This window comes from Phaenicophaeus curvirostris, chromosome 5, assembly GCF_032191515.1.
Source record: "Phaenicophaeus curvirostris isolate KB17595 chromosome 5, BPBGC_Pcur_1.0, whole genome shotgun sequence".
Lineage (NCBI taxonomy): Eukaryota > Metazoa > Chordata > Aves > Cuculiformes > Cuculidae > Phaenicophaeus > Phaenicophaeus curvirostris.
Window position 1 is genome coordinate 13,749,289 of NC_091396.1, and position 21,932 is coordinate 13,771,220.

Consider the following 21,932-nt stretch of genomic DNA (forward strand, 5'->3'; position numbering starts at 1 on the left):
AAATCCCAAGATTTGGTCTAACTACCAATGAACATCCTCCAACATAATCTCTTGTGCTACAAAAAGGTATAAAATCATTTAGCCTTCATCTATCTTCATTAGGGAGATCTGAAACTATTAGCAAATCCATTCAACTTCATGATTATAAAAATCTTATCTTAAGACTCACATTCACTCTCAAAAGTAACTGCAAAAATGACACAAGTTCTAGTACAGGTTTCTTCTACCACTTGCATTTTCCTTATTCCTAAGTAACACAAATTAGTTACGTCTACAGTGGATTGATCAGCAAAATCTCTCTTGAATGTCCAAGTCATAGTGGGTTTCACTTTTTCATCCAATAACAAAATATTTTGCAGCTTCAATAAGGATGCAAGACTGGAAATCACTTATAATGCCCTGCAAACACTCCGACTTTATAACACTGTCAAAGGTAAAGTAGATAGGATTCCAAGGGTGAAATTACACAAGAATGAACAATTCAAAAACAGCGTATGGACAAAGTAGATGAGCTGGATGAAAAGGTGTTACATGTACACTCTGAACATACTTTGCCCAGAGAAGTCATGGGAGCCCCCTCTGGAGGTGTTCAGAGCAAGGTTGGATGGGTCTTCGTGCAACCTGATCTAGTGGAAGGTCTCCCTGCCCATGGCAGCATGGCAAGAGGGGTGGAACTAGATGATCTTTAAGAAACAATCAAAACCTGCAGCTTCTTCACAGTAAGCAGACATTATTCATGGAGTAACTTGCCCACCTCTAGCAGATATGTTCAGAGAGCATGATCCAGCAAATGCAATGCCAGCACACCCATGATCAGTCTGCAGAACAGCTCTGGAAATCACACACTCAAACGATTACTGTTTCTTACTCTGTGCCTCACTAGGCCTGCAGCTAGGATTTTGCTCTTGGAATATTTCAGACAAGAGTTCATCAGAAAACTGCCAATGTGAACACACGGTGTTATACCATGCATATTTGTCAAATCAAGCCTTCTGTAATTGACGGGCACAATTATTTTAAGTTCAGAACACAGTACAGACAGTAACACCCTGTAAAGGCAAGCCAGGCATTATATGAAACAAAACAGAGCCACAAGGTTATGCAGTAACCATGATTTAAGTATTATCCCACACAATGCTCAGATACAGCCTAAGACACGTTTACTTTTAACGTAGTAAAAGACTTTTTACTCTTCATCAAGATGTATTTAAAAATAAATTAAAAATCTGCATTAATATGTTGGAATGGCATTACTCATTACATTAAACTCAGAAACAACAGCTTTCTTTCCACTTATTTTGCTAACAATTTTTACACTTTGTTAATTTCGCCACTGACTTTTACTTATTATTTTAAGACTGGGTATTGACATATAACATCTCTTTTTCATATATATGAATAAAATCTTTACCTCAGGGTGAGACTCTGAAGTCTGCCTAACCTAGGGCTTCCTTTGCTGCCAGAGGGACTTACAGACATAGAGAAGGTGTAGATTCACATCTCAACTATTATTCTACAATATGATGTAAAGCATTTTGATAACGTAGGCTTGTGTCCTGCAAAATCCCTACAAATAAGCCCCAATACTCTGACCTCAATAATTACCCTCATTAGTCATGGCTACCTTTAAATAGATGTGTCAAGGATACACAATATTTTCTTTCTTAAGCAATTGGACTATTGGATACACACAAGACAGGAACACAGAACTGTCCAGGGTAGCAGTGCCACAGTGGCCTTATCCAAGAATTGCAAGTTACTGGAAAGTTATTCATTAATTTAATTAGTTATTCACCACCAAATAACAAGAAACTAAGTTCTGGTACAAAAAATCTCACTCTTTTTGTGTGTGTGAATATACATATAAAATCAGCATAGTCCTAAAGCAGCTCATGTTACTTCTTCCACTCTCTATAGCTAAAACAGCAAATCTAATAATGGCAATGTCATTTCTATTTCTACCTGCCCTTTAGTCATTATCAATAGTGTATTTTTTTTACGTACTTATGTTACCCAAAGTCATTACAGAAAAATTTTTCATACAAATACTTCCCATATGTCCACCAAATGGGACAGAGTAACACTGATCTAACAACTTGAAGAGCCCCTTTGAAGATGTTACCACGGTTTGCTGAACTGATTTTTAAAATGCCTGCTTAACCTCTAATTTGCATAGATTAAACCTCACTAAGTGTCTGGACAGAAATGACTGCAATTTAAGGCTGTTTCTCCAAATCACATTACATGCAGATAGCCTAAAAAACATGCTACATGAAAACACCAAACTTTACATTAGTACTTTTTCCTTCTTCTGCAATTTGAACAAGCACCCTTTCCTTTGGAAAAGACTCAGTTTACAAATTTTATCCCTCCTTTACCCTCAGGTTGTATGTGTCAAGACAGGACCAAGTCACTCACATCTTCCAAACTTATAAAAATTTTCAAGAAGATACTTCTATGCAATTCTCAGAAATTCAAATAAAAAAAATAATGAAGCAAAAGAAGTATTTTGCAGTCAATTCCACATCTGATATTCAGCCGCATGCAGCTAACCTTTGTGTTTCCCTTTTTTCTCCTTTCTGGTGCTGCCAGTCTGACAGCTCGCAGCTGCTGCCTTGGTTTTTTTAGTTGGTTTCAGAGCTTGAGCATCCACTACCACCTTTACATCTTCCTGTTCGGCCTCCTGCACTGCTTGAGAGATTCAGCGTACCCCATCAAAAAGAAAAACAGAGAGAGAGAAAAAAGAAGCAGAGAGAAAGGGAGGGAGAGAAGAGAGAATGAATTGAGAACTCTGTGAAGTCAAAAAAGAGAAAGCACACATAGCAGAGTTTGTTTGTATTTCAAACAATTCATGCAGAGAGGTCAGTCAAATAAATCAGAATTTGCAAAGCTACAGTAAAAACATCAAAGTGTTAGGTTAGCTGGGATGCATTGCCTAATTTTTTTTCCTCCTTCCAATAATATATTAGCTCCTGACTTTCAGGCAAAACGTGACATCAGAATATTAATGTATTGCTGAGCTACTGCAGGAAGCACTTCCCATAGTAAAGCTCTGCCAGACTGATCATCAGCAGTGGCAGCACGAAGGCAGAAAAAAATTATTTAGTCTTTGTAGTGCCTATGCTTAAAGCTACATCCTAACCCCATCAAAAAAGGAATCATCAGAAGGTTATTTTCAAAGCACATCTTGCACAATTAAACACAACACAGTATGATGAGCAGAACGGCCACACATTTTATGGTGAACTTATACTCAAGCTGAAATTAAAACCTCCTCCTCCTTTGTAACATACACAAATTAATTCCTTAGAAGTCTAAACATAATATGCATGGCATAAACTGTGAATGTCAGTGTAATTCATGCAATGCTAGTTGTTTTTAAAGTAAAAAGCTTTATCATTTTCTGAAAGCATAACACACTTTGAGGTCAATATTTGAATCTGTGGAAGCAACACACATAATACCTCTTTCTTCTGGCCAAGCCAGGCCTTGAAATCAAATAATATTGAGTTTACAAAGGCATAAAAGCAGTTAGCTTTGTGAAATACATAAAGGAATTATCAAACTTCACACCTCATACAAAACAAACTATAGGTGGGCACTAAGAGACTTTGGTGCCAGCTGCTGGTCACTGTTAATTGCTAAGCCTCACTGGCTTCATGTGGCGACTATAGTTTATCTCCGAGGAATATCCCCTTGGCACCTGGGGCCTCCCACCATCCTTTTCTTTTTCCCCAAACTAAAGTGCTTTCTTTAAAAGGATTAAAAGAAGTCCACTTCGAAACTGTACTGGAAAGTACGGGCTGTCCATAAAATCACTTAAAAAGTATCTCAACAAACTTCATAAACCCCCCAAAGACCAAATGATGCTCAAAGACGTGTGGAGTGCCAGTAATCTCTCTCTGAAGGGGGAAATTCTCTCTAGGCTTCTGGTCTATAAGACAACTTTGCTGTTCACCAAATCCTTCATGTGCATAAATAGCAATAAACACGCCAAGAAGATTCTCAGAGGAGTAAGATGAAACGGATTTAGCTATGTCTGTATAGACTACAGCTACAGCTTACAAACCCACAGCTACCCTTCCCAGAACAGCAACCTGTTATGAATAGCATTACATTCACAACATAATGAGCAAAAGGCACTCAGTAAATACATGCTCCACTTCTCATTTTGCAGAGGAAGAGTACAAGTTTTATAGAGCATATATATTAAATTAGTAGAGGAGTGACTAAAAGCCTGAAGACACAGCTTGCCACTGCCCAGCTCCTCATTCTTGTCTTTATCATATGCTAATCACAAGACTGCAGTCCCTTTGCTGACTGTAAAGGAGCACTAGAAATGAATAAGACATAACTAAAGGAGTGAGTGCACAAGACGCCAGGGAAAATGGCACATAAAAGGCAGTACACTGTGTCCTATTTCCATGAGTATGGCAGCCTTGGACTAAGCAGGGAATCAAAAAGTTCCTATTCCACAGTCTTTAAATAGGTGTGATTTGCCAATCCAGCAATCTATCCCATATTTGTAGTTCAGTCTCTCTATAAAAACCAGGGTGTGCTCTTTTAATTGTTTTAAAGACAATAAGCAACATCATAAATAAATTCAGTACTTTACAAATGATCTACACTAAATGACCAAGCAGTTCTCTAAATCATTTTAAATAAGGCCATGCTCATTCAGTCAGATGAAACATCATTTACTTGGTCCAAAGCAATGATTAATCAGCAAAAGATGAAACATTCTGGCATTGTTAAACATTAAAGACTTAACTTCACTGTGTTGTCAGCCATCCTTTGATCTAACAAGTAAAAGCCTCAAGCTTTTTGAATTACTTTTGTCTCACATCTTTCAGCAAGAGATATCTGATTATAAGTACAGAGATGGAGCTCCAAAGGACAGAGAAGGAAATATTTCCATTGCTTTACAAGATTTCAGTTCAGTAATCATTTTAAGCACATACAATCACTGCTGTCTATGGTAAACAGGACTTTCAAACATAAGTGATGGAGGCTGCAAAATAAGATTTAAATCATAAATGTGCAGATACTGCAGCTGGGTACATGAAAGGAATGGGCACAGAATGTCCTTTGTCTAAAGGATGCTCTTCTGAGCTTTACCATTACATTTAAAGCACTACCTCTAGAATAAATCTAAATCTCATCCCAAAATACCATCTCCACAATAAATTCATCTTACTGTTAGCTATTAACTATTCAGCACATAGTAGAGCTTGGCTAAAGCTCATCCACTCACTAATGTTTTCTCTTGTGACTGCAAATATCAAAGAAACAATGTAGTTTTGCTACTGAATATACCAATTTGGTTCAGGGCAGCGCTCTGAGTTCCAGGTGACTTGGCTACGTACTTGCACTGAAATACAGAGTAAATGCTGGTCTCCCCTACCTGTAAGCGCAAACCTCCCCAAATCCCTCATGTGTCAGTGCTGCCCACTGCAGTGTGATTGGCAGTGGAGCTAACACAGCACAGCAGTTCCAGCACACAAGGCCAGTCAATACTTAATTCCCTGCAGATGAAGGGGCAACGGGCTGCCTTCTGAAGCCTGCCAGGTTACAGATCTGTGGGCCTACCTTACTCAGCAGGTCCAACAGATTTAGAGTTCAGCAGAGTGAAAAAAAAATGGTGTTCTCATTCCAGTGGTTTCTCCTGCCCTGGAGAGATGTAAAAAAAACCCCTTTCTAATATCCTCTGTACTTGCTGTGCAGCTGGTCATCAGCACGTGGCGCTTTGAACTTACTGAACCAGTACTCCTTCTAGTCTGTCTTTGTGGAGATAAAGGGATAATTTAGCAACTCGTAGAGGCAATGGTTATCCTCAAACATGTCACCAGGGGATCAAATGTCCTCCTTTCTGCCCTCTACTATGTATTTGGTCATTAAGTAACAATCTCACAAGAATTTCCCTTCTCAGCAGAATGGGAACCTTGAGACAAACTCTAACCTGTGTTCTCTGCAGACTCTAGATTGCCCCATAAAGCCAGTAACAGTTCCCTGTAAAAATGCCTGAATAAGGAAAATGAGATAAACTGGCCTCCCTAGGTAATATTCACTGATGCAACAATATGATTATGTCCTTAGTTGTATGTTAAAAAGTTAAAAAGAATAATAGCATTTCCACAGAATAAACAGAAATTAAGAACCTTAAATGCAGCTATTCAGTGATTGAGTTTCAAAGACTTTTACTCAAAAATACATTCATTTAAACATAAAAAGAAATTCAGGCAACTTTAAAAATGTGTATTCATAGTTATCTTAACCAATAAGAGACTACATTTGAAAATCAAGCCCAATACTCCAATGGGTCCAACTCCAAATTATCTAAAAAAACACTTAAAAAAACCCCACAGATTTTCCCTTTCTATTACAATTATTTGTTTGTACTAGAATTAGCATCTAAACAAAAGTGGAAGAGCATGTGTAGCAGTGAGACAGAATTCTGAGCAGCAAATAATGCTACACTCACAGATTTGGCGTTTCATTCTCAAATCTGGATTCACAAATTATAAGAAATAGTTTTGAGATAAATGGTAAGCTTCCAAATGAAACAATGACGACATGATTTTAATTTTAGTGTTGTTCATCCATGTTCATTAAATCAAGCACTGACCACTAACCTCAATACAGCATTATAAAAAAATAGTTTATGGGAGGGACAAACCAGCACAGACTGTGATGTTAGGTCAGGATCTGAGCTGAAAAGAAAAGATGAACAACAAATAGTCTATTAACGTAGTACAAGGTAAATGTAGAGAACTTGCATCAAAGCAGAGAAGGGCAGTGTCCTGGCTTTGCCTTGCATCGCCCATGGCCTAACTGCGAAAAGTGGGAAAAAGAAGCCTCTCCCATAGACCAGTTCTGTGTTGGACAACACTACCTGTTACAGGGATAAAGGTACAATGCACAAACAAAAGGCTGCAATTTGTAAGTGAACAATCTGTGACACAGACAACACAAAACTGAAAAAAAAAATATTGAAAGATTGTTATCCACACATATTTATATGACTGAATGAAAATTAAAACGATGTTTTTCCATCTGGCCTTCATGATGAGAAGTTCACACAGGAAATTAGTTTCAGCGTAGCACGTAATGCAAATGCAGATTTATTTTTTTTCCATTTGCATGACCATTTTTCCTGATACAAGTGCTCACACACTCTCATGATCTCAGAGGAAGGAGAAAAAAAAATCTATGAATCATTACTTACCAATCCCTATCACACAAAAATCCCATGTGGTAAAAAAAAAAAAAAAAGGAGCTTTGATCAGTACACTATGCAAAGAATGAAGTGGGTGAAAAATCACAAAAAGAATTCATTCTTAATCGATACATGAAAAATTTGTGCAGTCTGTCTGGAGAACACCTGAAGCAGAAAGAGGCTAAACCAGACAATGAGGTATGTGATGCACATCACCAGCTCAACTATAGAAGGCAAACATTAATTCTATTTACCAATGTTTTCTCAACAGTAAAAGTAAAATCCATTATGAATATCATGCAAACAAAGGTAAACTACAGTTGTGACAGGGTGTACCTTAACTAATCAAGGCAAATTGCTTGTCCTTTTCTTACTCTTGCCAGAGATGCTCACTTACAAATGGCTTGCTAATTTCCTTTGTGAAGTTCTAGGCTTAGTGAATCTTGCTGCTTATTTTAGGCTGTTGTTCATTATAATTTTTTTTATCAACTTAGATTCTGAGTTTCTACAATCATCTAAAAGACACTGAATTCAATCAGAAACATTCTGAAAATGGGCAAATACACTACAATTTACAATGCCATTAAATATTTTTCTTAGTTTTATATTGACAATAAAATTAGTTAAATACAAGAGCCTGAATTACCCCAGGGACTCTGGTATGTTAGGTACTATTTAACCACATACAAAGGTTAGACTTCATTTCAAAATGCTTATAATTACCCCTGTAACTAGTAACTTAGAGTCAGATCCCAGATTCAAAAAAAAAAAAAAATATTGCCCATAAATGTCCTACGGCTCCTTGCAGCTTATGTATCCAACACTGACGTGTTGACCAGGCTGATTTTAGAGAGGTGAAAATAGTCCTAAGTGAAACTGAATGTGAACAGGTGCTGCTTAAGGACATTATCAGAAACTCATTGCTATAAGATTTCCTCAGAAAGAACAAAGGAAGGAATCAAACAGAAGATTCTTCTTAGGCCCCAAATATCTGCCACCTGATCCGCTCTATCTGTGAGAGCACTGCCTGTGCTGGGTTACCCTCGCCTCCCAGCCCCTGCTGCTCCCTAACATGGAAATTAATGGCTCGTTGTTAAGCAGCAAGTAAAGTAAATATACTTTAAGTGGAACTTTAAACGAAAGAGAAAGGAGTTTTTCAAGCAATTGTGAGAAATTGCCTCTAAACTTCCTTCTCAAATCTTTCACTACCAAGAACCACAAAAAGAACTCTAAAAAACCTGCTACCTGCTGGTCTCTGATCCTTGCTGCTGGGTTAGTTTGGGTTTTTTTTGGAAACGTACTAGCACAGTAAAGACTACTGATAAATCAAAGAGATGCCTTAAAGGATGAAGGTGAAGAGATTGAGGCTGAAAGGAAGATTTCAGAATATATGTTTATTGGAAGTTAAGTATTTTGCCCACATGATACTTGGAGTGCTGCCTGATCTCTCAGTATTAATAGTCTTGTGCACAGAACATTCCTTGCTATCTTAAAAAAAATAAACTAGTACCTTCTTATTTCAAGGTCAGTGGAAAATGGAAATGGTGAGATATTTTTCTGATGAACATGCAAACATATGTTTTTTTAAATGAATGGTTAACTGATGTCATCTTATAAAGCTGACTGCTTGACAGTCATCAGAAAACTCTCTCTCATAATTCATGGTAAATGTGCAGAATGACACATCAAATTTAACAACCCAAAGCTATGACCTGTCATCAGAAGTCTGTTCAACACACCACACAAGCATTACATCCACATGGGCTGCCATATGTCAAAGAAGGAACATAAGAAAGTAATTTTCCTTTGCACACATGATTAATCTTAACCTTTAAACTGGAAGTTGCCACAAAAATTACTCTGAGAATATCTAATTGAAAACATTTTTAATTTTAAGTCTTTAAACAAAAAGCCACAGCTGCAACAATGTAGAGTAATACTAATGAAAGCATATCTGGCACTCATTCAAAACACTGCCTTCCTGGGTGCTGTGAAAAGAAACAATGCTCCCCAACAGAAATTCACTGTTTTCACAGAAGTAAAATTACTCTTCTCTATAAAAATAGGCTTTCATCATTTGCATTAAATGTAATTAAATAACATAATTAAATTGCTGCAGTAACTAGTGTATCTCTGCATGCTACTTGGCTGCAGAAACACTCAGCATGTATTTGCAATCCAGACTGAAAAGAACTGTACTCACAGCAGAATTTTGCAGTGTCACATCAGGCTAAAATGTTTGTTCAGGTTCTCAACTATCTTCAGAAAATAAGCAATACAGAGACATATGAAAATAAACCTGCAGATGTGACTGCGAGGCGTTACAGAATGGCAAGCGAAGAAAGTTTAACGTAAACTTTAAACAGGTAGCAATATGCCCTTATGAAGGACACAGAATCAAAAAGAACCCTGAGAACAGAAGAAAGAGAAGACAAAGTAATTTGCAAGCGATCACTCCTACACAGAAGGATTACAGTTATTCCAGTGAATAAATGACTAGGTTGTTTTTAACATAAATGTAAACTTTATAGCAATACAAGACATTGGTTTTGGCTTTTACTTTGCTATTGATAATGATGAAATAACGAGGCATTACTGGTAATAGTAACAACCAGAGCCAAACATCATGGAAGTTAATGGAAAAACACCTATTGCTTGACACAACAGTCAGATAATTTAGGGTCTAGCCTACAAGTGTGGTCCCAAAACTATATTAATACCTCCATTTCAGGGGCAAGGCGGGGAGGAAAAGAAAAAAAAAAAATGCTGCCATGAAAGCACTTCTACTACTGTGCCTGTGTTCCTAGATGCACAGATTATAAAACAACAGGCTCTGTGTCCATGAAATATCTCTCTAGAAATATTATAAAACAAGAGGGTTTGTTCCCATGAAATACAGCTCTATAATCCCTTTCAAATAACAAAAGCAATTTACTGCACACTTGGTCCTACCTGGTCTACAGATGCCGACAGGTAAGCAGAGGACAGGTAAGCAGAGCATTACCGCTGGCCAACACTCGAGCTCTAACGAACCACTAATGGACCAGAGTGCTACAGATTCTTTTTATCTCCAGCTGGCCTGTTAGACTTAATTCATGTCAGTTCCCACAGATAACAAACATTTCTGTTGTCATTATCTAACTAGGCACTATGCCAACACTCAAAACATTTTTAAGAAGCATACTACACCTAAGTCATCCACAAGCGACAGGATCTGAAAACTTTCACCTGTAGGTGAAACACAGGCAGGAGCTAAGAAACGATCTGCCTGGAGACTTTGGCATGGTGAATTCTGCAGAGCTGCTTGCTCAGTGGAAGGACACCCATCTCCTTAAAAGTCCCACGGCACTGAAAGGAATTGCAAATAACACTTGGCAGGAAGCAGAGATACCATTTCATCCTGCCAACATATCACCTCACTGCTTTGAAGATACCTAGGAAAACGTATGGTCACCCTGGTGATACTTATCCTACTCTGTGGAGACAGGCTTTCTGCAGAGCCATAGCATTATTTATTAAAGTAACTCAGAAAAGCCCTGTACCTGCTCAATTTCATGCTGAATTGAACTGGTCCCAGCATCTTCAATCCTGAGCAACAGAAGTGTAGGAAAGCTGTATTTGTACTATCCCCTTTGTCAGCTCTCTCAGCTGAGCTCAGTTACAGCCCTTAATTAATACCCCTCTATACTACTGCATCTTAGATTTATTTGCACTTCCCTTTGGCTCCAAGCTAGATGATGCAGCCAGAGAACTAGCAGCAATCACCCTGAAACTCCCTGCGAAGGTTCCAAAGCAGCCAAGGAATCTTTTATATGGAAAAGCTTATGATCAGCTTAACTAGCAAAATATGCTGTTCTATTATACCTACTTACAAATAGCTCACCAGGATGATGTTCTGTTCCAGAACAAAAGTGACTTTGACTTTTTACTCCACACTCTGTTAATTATTCTGGGATGAAAGGAGTTTTTATTCCAGAGTAGAGTTGCCCATCAGGGAACCATTGCAGCACAGATAACTGCATCAGAATAAGTTATGGCAGTGTATGAAAGAACATTTCCCAGCACAGAAAGCCTAACATCTCAGAATTGCTGAGATGTTATCTCTGACCTACTTTGCTCAAAGTACCATGGAGATATCTCCACACAGGCACCCAATTATTTGCCGAAATCAACAAGTACTTTTGTGCTACACGGAATTAGTGCAAGCTGGAAAAAAAAAAGAGTAGAAGAGGATGATAGGTGGAAAGAAGTGTTCTTTTTGTAGCATTTGCAGTACAGGAATTGATTTCAAAAACATGCTCATCCAAGCAATGTAGTTCATTCAGTAGACCATCAACTCCCATCAAAGAGTCATTCTTAACTTAAAATCAGCATGCCCATAACAGAAACAAATGAACGGAAAAGAGCAGAATAGTTCTTTAGAAACAGCCCAGCTGTCTCATGCATCTGACACTCCCACATACAAATGATTTCATTAAAGGGGAAAAAACCACTAACCCTGAAGCTGAATACTGTAGTTAAAAATGGCCATCAAAACCTAGCTACATACCATGCAAATAGTGTAACCTAAGACACTAAGCACATTCCCAGGGAAGACCACACCAAAAAAGGACACATCTGGAGTTCTTATAATATTTTCAAAAGTAATGTTCCTAACAAAAGATTTTACAAGGCAATAAAACACTTTACTAGGTAATTAAATTCTCCTAAGTTGGCTTTTACTAACTGCACAGTTTATTATAAGGACAGCAGTTCCCAGGGATTAACAAACTCTGTGATTTTTTTGCTTCTCTGAAGCCTTGTGAAATATTGAAAGGCTTTGAGAGACAAATTTAGAACAAACTGATTGAAGGATAATAAATTAGTTAGTATTCCAGTAAATGGTGTGGTATAACATTGTGCAAGCTTGAAATATTCTACTCACCTATTCCGGCAAACCTTGCAGAAATGCAGTATCTTTGCAATTATTATAGTCAAACTTAGCTTAAATTAGTTAACGGTTTTCAACTTTATCATTAACATTTCCAGGCTTAAGCAAAAGTATGTACAGTAGAATACACAGAGTGGAAGAGCATAAGCTTTACTTCTTTAGGAACCAAGGCTGAAGATACTTAAATATTCATGACAGAAGGGACAAGCCACTCGCTCTGCCCCACATCACTGAAACGGCAGCAAGTTACCTCACTTCTTACTGTTAGGTTAGCGTTGCAAGTTCTGATGTTTTTGTCCCCAAAGACAAGTGAAGGATATAAATTATTTACTAAAAAATAACCTTTGTTCTTATTTAATGTTGAGAGATTATACTATGATTTCCAATAAATACACATGCAATGGGTCATATTCATATACCATGATATATGGTGCTGCTGTTGCTGTTAAGATACGATTCAACTAATGGTGCTTGTTCTTCTGAATGTTTCGCTCTGCGTGTTCTTGTGCGACTGTCCACATTGGACTGAACCATTAATGGCTCCTGGCGCTTTTTCTTCTGCTTCTGTTCTAGCAGTGCTCGCTGAGGAAAATACAAAGAAAAACATCTGTTACTGGACTCCAAACAGTGGCAACCTATGATGAAAAACATAGATATCTTTACACCTTCTTCAGTTTCCCAGTGGCAGCTGCTGGCAAGTGGGATATTGGATTATACAAAATCTTTCCAAAAAAATCCAACCAATCCATTGCTAAAACACCTGCTGGAAACAGCAAATAATTAAAATACATGTTTTTGAGCAGCCTACCAGCAGTCAGAGCTTGCTTGGAAATACCTCTTCGGAAAACAACAGTGTGAGTAGTGGCTGTGAAGCAACGGCAGGATGAGCAAGGGCATGAGGCAGAGATGCCAATTTAAGCTTCTCTAAATTAAGAGCAGGCAATCTTCAAACTAGAATAAAGCGATAATCCTGGATATGAGCCTATTTTAACAACCATACAAGATCAACTTTAATGAAACGCTTGAATTTCTCAGACAGACCTTCTGAAAACCAAAACTTTCAGCATCAGATGGCACCACAGGCACCTGTCTGAACCCTCTTCCACAAACTCAGAGAATTGAACTATTCATTTTACTTATCCATATACTAAAACTGAAGAACAAGAATGGAGAGTGGACTTTCTTAGCTCTGTAAGTTGTGTGGAACATCTCACCATGACGTCAAAACGATCAGAAGCTAGTATTGGAATATGGCATAAATAGAAAGTATTTGAATTTGAAAATGAGACGATGCTAGGCATTCAAGCTGCTAAAGCAATGGGAGAAGAAATGCATAGAAAAATATAAAATTAAATCCACAAGGTCTAACTTTAAAGATGACAGAGTTTTGTGAAAAGGAAACCACAGAAAAAAAATCAAAGGAAAAAGGAAAAGTGGAAACCTCAAACCCCATTAAAACTTGACAAAATTCCCTGAGATTTTATGGGAGAGATTCTGAACCCCTTTCTTGTACAATTTTTCTGTAGGAATACAGTAGCAAAACAGGAAACATAGCCCATAGTGCCACCAGTTTAAAGTGCTAAATCCATGGGACAAAACCAAAAGATGTAAAAACTTTGTGGTAAACTTCTGTTGGCTGGCATGTCTGTCAGAACCTCTTACCCTTTCTGGTGCATCAAAGCATTAAAAAAAAACATTGCAAGTCAGCTTAAAACAAGTCCAAGGTGCTGGAAACGAGAATCACTCAAAAAACAGTCGTAAGAAAAACTTCAGTGGAAGTCAGACTTCAATGTAAGCTGTAACCTCCACAGATTTCTCTTTCACATCCCTTAATCAGAGGATGTAATTAACTATCAATTACCAAATATATGTGGTGATTTCATTACTCCCAGATGAGAGAGCAAGAACATCCCTCTCCAAAATCTTACCTGCCTGTCAAGCTTCTGCTGACGCAGGCTGCTCCCCTCATCATCCAGAACACTGCAAAGGCAAAGAGGATGTAATTGGAATAAATTTATCACTCAAAACAACACCTAGCAGCAATCACAGGAGCAAACTTGCAAGAGTTATTCACGTAAAACTTGGACTATGTTCCATGTAAATTCGCCTTCCCTAACCTGCAAAAGTTGGCTCAAGAGAATTTAAATGCAGTCCACAAAAAACTGAAAAACTCTGGTTCACATAAACTTCAATAAAAATATATATTCAGCCAGTTCACATGGAAATGCAAAATCCACAGCCGACAGCTTATTTGTTTTCCCACTGTCTTCTAATGCAAATGGTCAAGTTATATACAGCAATGGGATTTAATTGAAAATTTGCATGTAAAGCATATAAGAAAGTGAGGAGTGTAAGAGAGCTGCTTAGTAACTCAGCAGTACTTAACATATCCTAGGAAAATAAATTGCCTGATCGTTTGCACACTGAAAACCAGAATTTATTTCTGAATATCTGAAAAGTCACACTTAATGCCATGCACTTCAACTTTTGAAGTCCAGCAAAGCAAACACTGCCCTATTTCTTTCTGCTAATTACTGTTACCTGGGAGATCAGCACATTCAATCATTTTCATTAATTGGATGTTAAAAAATAATGGCATTGAAATCAGAAAATTATTTGAGTGAAGTATTTTATCCAACTATTGACTACATTTTGGTTTTCTAGAGAGCAAAGGTCTCTATTTTAAGAATATTACGGGTAAACACTGAACATCGATAATCAAAGATTTGAAGAACTATAATATGTTATCTACAAGGAAAACAGTACTATAGAACAAAAAACAATAGCCTCCTACAAGTAGTTTTCTCTTACAACACATTTTTATAAAATATTACTCTTCCTTTTATAATCACTCTTAACAATCAAAAAGAAAAAAAAGAAAAAGTCCAGGATGAATGAAGCTGGATTCTGACCTACATACAGTGAAATTGTATTGCAATGGAAATGTTATAAAACATGTGAACTCCCATGTATTAATATATACTCTTTAGCAAACGGTAAAATTATAGTAGAGTTAAACAGGACAGCTAATAAAGGCATGCAGAATGTCACCATTCCAATGTCGGCACTATCCAAAACCTATAATTAGGCATTACTGGTAGCATCAGTCTTTTATAATTCATACTCAGGTTATGAGTATGAAGAGAATGAAACTATGCTGTACCAAAACCTTGGGTATGAAATGACACAGGTAATGCACTAGGTAATGCACTACTCACAGTCCACAAAAAAAAAAACAAACAACCTAAAACCCTCACACTCATAAAAACGCTCTGCTTTGCACCAAGTATTTTACATAAATTAATTACAGAAACAAGTGATAAGAAGTCAACACATATTCCTCCATGGTACACAATATCAGTTTTTTTCAAGAGTGCTTCACTGCAACTACAATAGCTGCTATCTTTGTCCAAACAATTGAGTTAAAGACGCCTAAGTATAAAGTACCAAGCTTAACGGCCTGAACAAATCCTCTTTATTTAAGATAATGCTTTAAAAAAGCCAAAACCATGTAATGATGCGAATAGAGACCATAGGAAGTACTGAGGCAACAATGTGTATACAGCTGTAATACTCAGAGAGGTCAAGAGTCAATATTGCTCTGCTCAAGTCAACTGCAGAGCTAAGGGGAAAACTCTGATCTCTTCTCTCATCTTCTGCTTTATTACTCAGACTATACTGACTCCCTCAGATTTGTTCAATGAGCTATACATACACTCCTTAGATATTCCTGTAAACCTTCAGTTCTGTAATTATCTTTATGTGAATATAACGGCTTCAGCATTATGCTAGATTGTCTGTAATTCTAAATTCCATATCATAGACAAGCTGTCTATGTGCTTTGGATGACTCTAGCTTCCTCTGCTTCCCCATCACGCTGTATCCTGATATAAACCACTGCATGGAACAAGGGAGCAGAGAAATGTCTTTGGTTGGGTTCTAAACCTTACCTGTGACTCCCTAGGAGCCATAACAAGGTAAATTCAGGTTCAGACAAATAAGCACAGCTCCCTCAGAACCTTGCACAATGTTACCACAGTAAACGTGGCAGTTTAAGTAACAGCACAGCAAACACCAGTCGGAGGAAGGGGGTGATTTGCATTGATTGAGCATTCCATGAATGCAAAGCAACTATCAGACACACCAGAGGACTGCCAAAAAAAATGAAAATCCATCCAGAAACAATGGATGCTGTAATGCCAAAACACCTCTCCATATTGCCCTTCTACTGCAAGACGTTCTTTTTAAAGCCTCTGAATATATGCTATCAAAGCTGACAGGCAGAGCAGTGCGCCCAGCAAAAAAGAGCTGACAGGCTTGTCTGGAACGTCCAGGTCTTTCATTCTCCCTCTCACTTCACGTTTTATAAGGTTCTTGGTAGTTTTCCACAATCCTTTTGTAAATTTGCATTAACTACAGGCCTTGTATTACTCAAGCTATGACATTCAACAACTAAAATTGAACTCCAGCTTTCTTCACTGATACCAAGGTTCAGTCAAATATAGTTATTTCAACAGTGGTCTCCTTGTCCAGGTTAGTGGATGACCGTGAATACCTCACTCCCACCAAACAGCTACACCACTCTTCTGAATTCTTCATGGTGTAAAAACGGCCTCACTACCACCAACTCTGTCTGCTTTAACAATTACTCAATGCCAGAACCACTGAAAAGCTGCAAGTCCTTTCTTGATGTCTAAGTCATACTTATGCATGTCCAAATAAAGAGAGGATCTGATTCAGCTGATAAGGTTCTTCCGCTATAATATCAGAGCACTTCATTTTGAGACTGTGTATTCTGTTAATATTTTCTAAAGGACTAGTGGGCCTTGGAGTTGCTGATTAGCAGCCAGTGTTTCACATTGACTGATTGTCAAAGGAAGACCCCTCCCGAGACTGACTCCCAAGATTTGCCATTAAGGGGCATCAAGTTTTTAATACATACATACGTATATATAAAAATACATATATATAAATACAATTCAGGGAGGATCCAGGCAACTACAGGCCTGTCAGTCTGACCTCAGTGCCAGGGGAAGTCATAGAGCAGGTGATCTTGAGTGCTATCATGAAGCACATGCAAGAGAACTGGGTGATCAGGCCCAGTCAACACAGGTTCACAAAAGGCAGGTCTTGCCAAACTGACCTGATCACCTTCTATGACAAAGTGACTCGGCTGCTGGATGAGGGAAAGGCTGTGGACATGGTCTTCCTGGACTTCAGTAAAGCCTTTGACACAGTTTCTCACAGCGTTCTGCTTGAGAAACTGTCAGCCTCTGGCCTGGACAGGCGCACACTCTCCTGGGTGGAAAACTGGTTGGATGGCCGGGCCCAGAGAGTGGTGGGAAATGGTGTGAAATCCAGCTGGAGGCCAGTGACAAGTGGGGTTCCCCAGGGCTCAGTGCTGGGTCCAGCCCTGTTCAATGTCTTCATCAATGACCTGGATGAAGGCATTGAGTGCACCCTTAGCAAGTTTGCAGACGACACTAAGCTGGGTGGAAGTGTCGATCTGCTGGAGGGTTGGGAGGCTCTGCAAAGGGATCTGAACAGGCTGGACCACTGGGCAGAGTCCAATGGCATGAGGTTTAACAAGGCCAAATGCCGGGTCCTGCTCTTGGGGCACAACAACCCTGTGCAGTGCTACAGACTAGGAGAAGTCTGTCTAGAAAGCTGCCTGGAGGAGAGGGACCTGGGGGTGTTGGTTGACAGCGACTGAACAGGAGCCAGCAGTGTGCCCAGGTGGCCAAGAAGGACAATGGCATCTTGGCTTGGATCAGAAACGGCGTGACCAGCAGGTCCAGGGAGGTTATCCTCCCTCTGTACTCGGCACTGGTGAGACCGCACCTCGAATCCTGTGTTCAGTTCTGGGCCCCTCACCACAAGAAGGATGTTGAGGCTCTGGAACGAGTCCAGAGAAGAGCAACAAAGCTGGTGAAGGGCCTGGAGAACAGGCCTTATGAGGAGCGGCTGAGAGAGCTGGGGTTGTTTAGCCTGGAGAAGAGGAGGCTGAGGGGAGACCTCATTGCTCTCTACAACTACCTGAAAGGACGTTGTAGAGAGGAGGGTGCTGGCCTCTTCTCCCAAGTGACAGGGGACAGGACAAGAGGGAATGGCCTCAAGCTCCACCAGGGGAGGTTTAGGCTGGACATTAGGAAAAAATTCTTTACAGAAAGGGTCATTGTGCACTGGCAGAGGCTGCCCAGGGAGGTGGTTGAGTCACCTTCTCTGGAGGTGTTTAAGGCACGGGTGGACGAGGTGCTGAGGGATATGGTTTAGTGTTTGATAGGAACGGTTGGACTCGATGATCCGGTGGGTCTCTTCCAACCTGGTTATTCTGTGATTCTGTGATAAAATAAGCTCTGTTTCTGTAGTAATTCCATCAGGCCCTCACTCTCACTGCCTTGAGAAACAACTGCAGCAGAGTCTGAGATGCAAGTGTATAACCACCACTGACCCTTTTCTCACACTTCACTGAAGGCTTGCAAGAAGACTTAGCAGATGATCTTGCCACAGCATCTGGCAGTCCATGCACTCTCACAGATACTACAGAGTCCAAGAGCTGAAACCCAGAGAACATACCCTTTTATTCTTTGGAAAACACAAAACTGCAGGAGCAGCACAGAAATCAATTGTTCTCTCCTCTAACAGAGTTCTGCACATGGTGAGGACCCAGCCTCTCCTGTCGAGTTTCCGAAGTAGCCACAGTTTTGTTGCTCAGTGGTCTAAATAACTGGGATAGTCAGAGGCTAAAGGCCCACTACAGTGGAAAAATTATGGCTGTAACATGGCAGGACCACTACAGGAAATAATCTCATAGAAAGCAAGGCTGTTAAAACACTGCTTCCACATTTGATGTAATGCTAGCAAACCACAGCAGCAGTATGAATCTCAGTCTTAATAGAGAAATATGACTTTATAATTAGTGAAAATTGAATTACCAACTAGAATGCATACATATTAGTTATCTGCTGAACGTGCTGAAGTACCCTGAACGTCCAGCAAGCTGTTTTTTCACTCCTACTTGAGGAAGTACCATGTATCCACCTGGCATCTTGGCTATGGCTTTGAGTCATTTAAAACAAAAAGTAATTTTACACTATATATAATATTTTAAGCAATGCTTCAGGTCTACAGTAATAGTCTAGTCCAAATTTAGTTAACAAATCAGAGTTTATATACATTTCTTCGCAGGTTATTATCCAGGAAAGACCCACCCATCTGTTATATATACAACTCAAACAACACACCCATTAGAGCTTACTGGAAGTTGAGCTTAAGAAGTCAAGCTTATAGCTATATATTGGAAAGACTCATATTAGCAGCCTGGACCAAGACCACAGAGACCTAAGTATTAAATTTAGATAGCATTATTTTCAATTTTAAACGTGACATTTGGTTCAAATATTCCCACATCCTACTTTCTAAATGGAAGTACATTAAATGAACAATCACTTTTTATCAAATTATTACATTCCACATCATCTTTTTAAGACATGGGATCTATTTTACAGAGACAGCTTCAACATTAAATTTAATGTACACAAAAATAACCAGGCTTTCCATGTCATAAGGACAAAAATATAAGCAAGAATTTTAGTATTCTAAGATCTTCATTAAAAATTCCTTAAAAATCATTGAGAGAAAATCAAGACTAAACAGGTTTTAAGAATGAAGCTTCATGATCATGTGAAGCTCCACAATTTACTTTTGAGATGATAGCAGAAGATTTTGTAAATCAACATCTTGCTACATTTTACTGCAATTCTACATGGACCGACTTCAATTTAAGTAAAATTTGAAAAGCCTTAATTCAAATAACACACTTCACAGCAAGTACTTCACCTTTACTCTTTGAGCATGCAAACTGCTTGCATTTCAGTAAGCCACTTCAAGAAGAAAAATAAGAAGAAATGTTTTCAATTAGAATGCGCAAGATGCATTTAGTCACTGCTTTTACTTATTTTTTCAAAAGAAAAAGTCTGAAACAGTAAAGCAGCTCTATTGTTTCTGCCTGACAAACAAGGCAATGTCTTTGTTCCTTCCTGACTTTCTATGATAATAATTTTTTCCATGACAAATGTCCAAAATCATGTCTATCACATCTCTGCAGCCCAGCATTAACTGCAATGAGAATTCCTGATCAAATAAGCCAAGACACATACTACCACTAAACTTCCAGACACTGTTTAAAAGTGTCACCCTTGCATTTCTCTTTCTGCTGCTTCATCATAATACATAACTAACAGGAGCACCTAAAACTCACATGAAATCAGAGACCTCTGTAAAATGAATGTACACAGGGAAAATTCCTGAAACAAACATTTCATCTTATAAAAAGATGAAGAATTGGAGAGAAAAATATGACTCTCACTTACAACACTGAACCAAAAGCAATGGAAAATTAGAGGAGATATATTCACGTTGAGTTTCTTCTGCCATATTGTCAACTGCAATTCAAAACCATTGGATGATCAAACCAGGTAATAAGAAAAGGAAAAAAAAAATCAAAACCAAATACACTGTAGCAGACTAACCTTCAATATCACTCAGATTTTTTTCCATGCACGCTTACTGTGAAGAAAGCTGGTATACTGCTGTGTCAAGAAAAGCAGATTATGGGTCTTTTGGAGCAGAGCTGAGTGAAAAGGACAAGAATGGGTGTAATGTGTCATCGGAACATTACGAATTCTCTAAAAATATAGGAAATAAAATTCCTGGGAAGAGATAGCACTTAGCTTATTGGATACCATCTGTCATATTTGCCCAGATACACTTCTCTGTAATCTCTATGCTTCCATAAAGCCTCTGTAGTTCCATAAAACCTAACTGCTCTGCATAATGCTACTGTTAAGACTTTTGGAACAAGCTTTCCAGTAGCACTGATAAAATGCTACTGTAAAGCCCACTGACAAGGTCAGAGTCCTGCAGGCTGAAGTTATGCTCCACAGGGAATGGCACAAAGATTCTTCAAACAAGTGAAACTCAATGAATTTCTAAGCAATGAAGCCCACAATCTCTATAAAGTCCCAAGGCCTACAAGTCCCCACATAAAACAAGGTTGGCTGCCCCATGCACACCACATGCTGAGTTCACCAGAAGCATATTGGGAGAACATTATTGTATCAGACACATACCTCAATCAAATACTTTTAAATCACAGAACCATAGAAGGCTTTGGGTTGGAAGTTAAAGGACTACAAGTCATCATCCCTGCAGGAGCAGGGACATCTTTAACTAGATCGGGTTGCTCAGAGCCCCGTCCAACCTGACCTTCAATGTTTCAAGGGATGGGGCCTCCACTACTTCCCTGGGCAACCTGGCCCAGTGTTTCACCACCCTCATTGCAAAAAATTTCTTCCTTATATCCAGTCTAAATCTACCCTCACTTAGGACTCCCTTCGTGCTAGGAATCATTACAGTTTTCTGACCCCAAAGCAACTGCTCAGTCATATGATTTACAGCTACTGCCTTTATGGTAAAACGAGTAACTTCTTTCCTGTGCCATCTAAGGAAGCAAAAGCATGACCATCTCCTTTGCTAAGAAGCAGACCAAGGACATTCAATCTCAGTTTGCACTTCCACTGCCAACAGTAGCAACAACAGAAGCTCTTGGATTTCCCCCATGCCATACTCATACAGCAGAAAGGGTAACAGCCCACCACTACTGCTACACCCATCAGTTACCACTGAACTGACCAGTAAAATATAGAAATCAGGAGCTGCTGCAGAAATAAAGGTTACGTTTCTTCATAGAAAACTTCAGAGGAATAAAATTGTGTTTCATTGTGA

The 21,932-nt window shown here is 38.8% G+C and overlaps 1 protein-coding gene across 4 annotated transcripts in view; it reads right to left on the minus strand.

Moving 5' to 3' along the window:
* The window catches only part of TUB (TUB bipartite transcription factor), a 153,179-nt gene that overhangs the window by 24,277 nt on the left and 106,970 nt on the right, over positions 1 to 21,932 (minus strand). For 2 of the 4 annotated variants that reach the window (XM_069857633.1, XM_069857635.1), the window contains exons 2-4: positions 14,075 to 14,126; positions 12,566 to 12,728; positions 2,554 to 2,691 (exon numbers count right to left, since the gene is read on the minus strand). In XM_069857633.1, the coding sequence (XP_069713734.1) occupies positions 2,554 to 2,691; positions 12,566 to 12,728; positions 14,075 to 14,126 (353 nt within the window). The remainder of the gene's footprint in view (positions 1 to 2,553; positions 2,692 to 12,565; positions 12,729 to 14,074; positions 14,127 to 21,932) is intronic. The other 2 variants (XM_069857634.1, XM_069857636.1) reach the window with 2 other exon arrangements.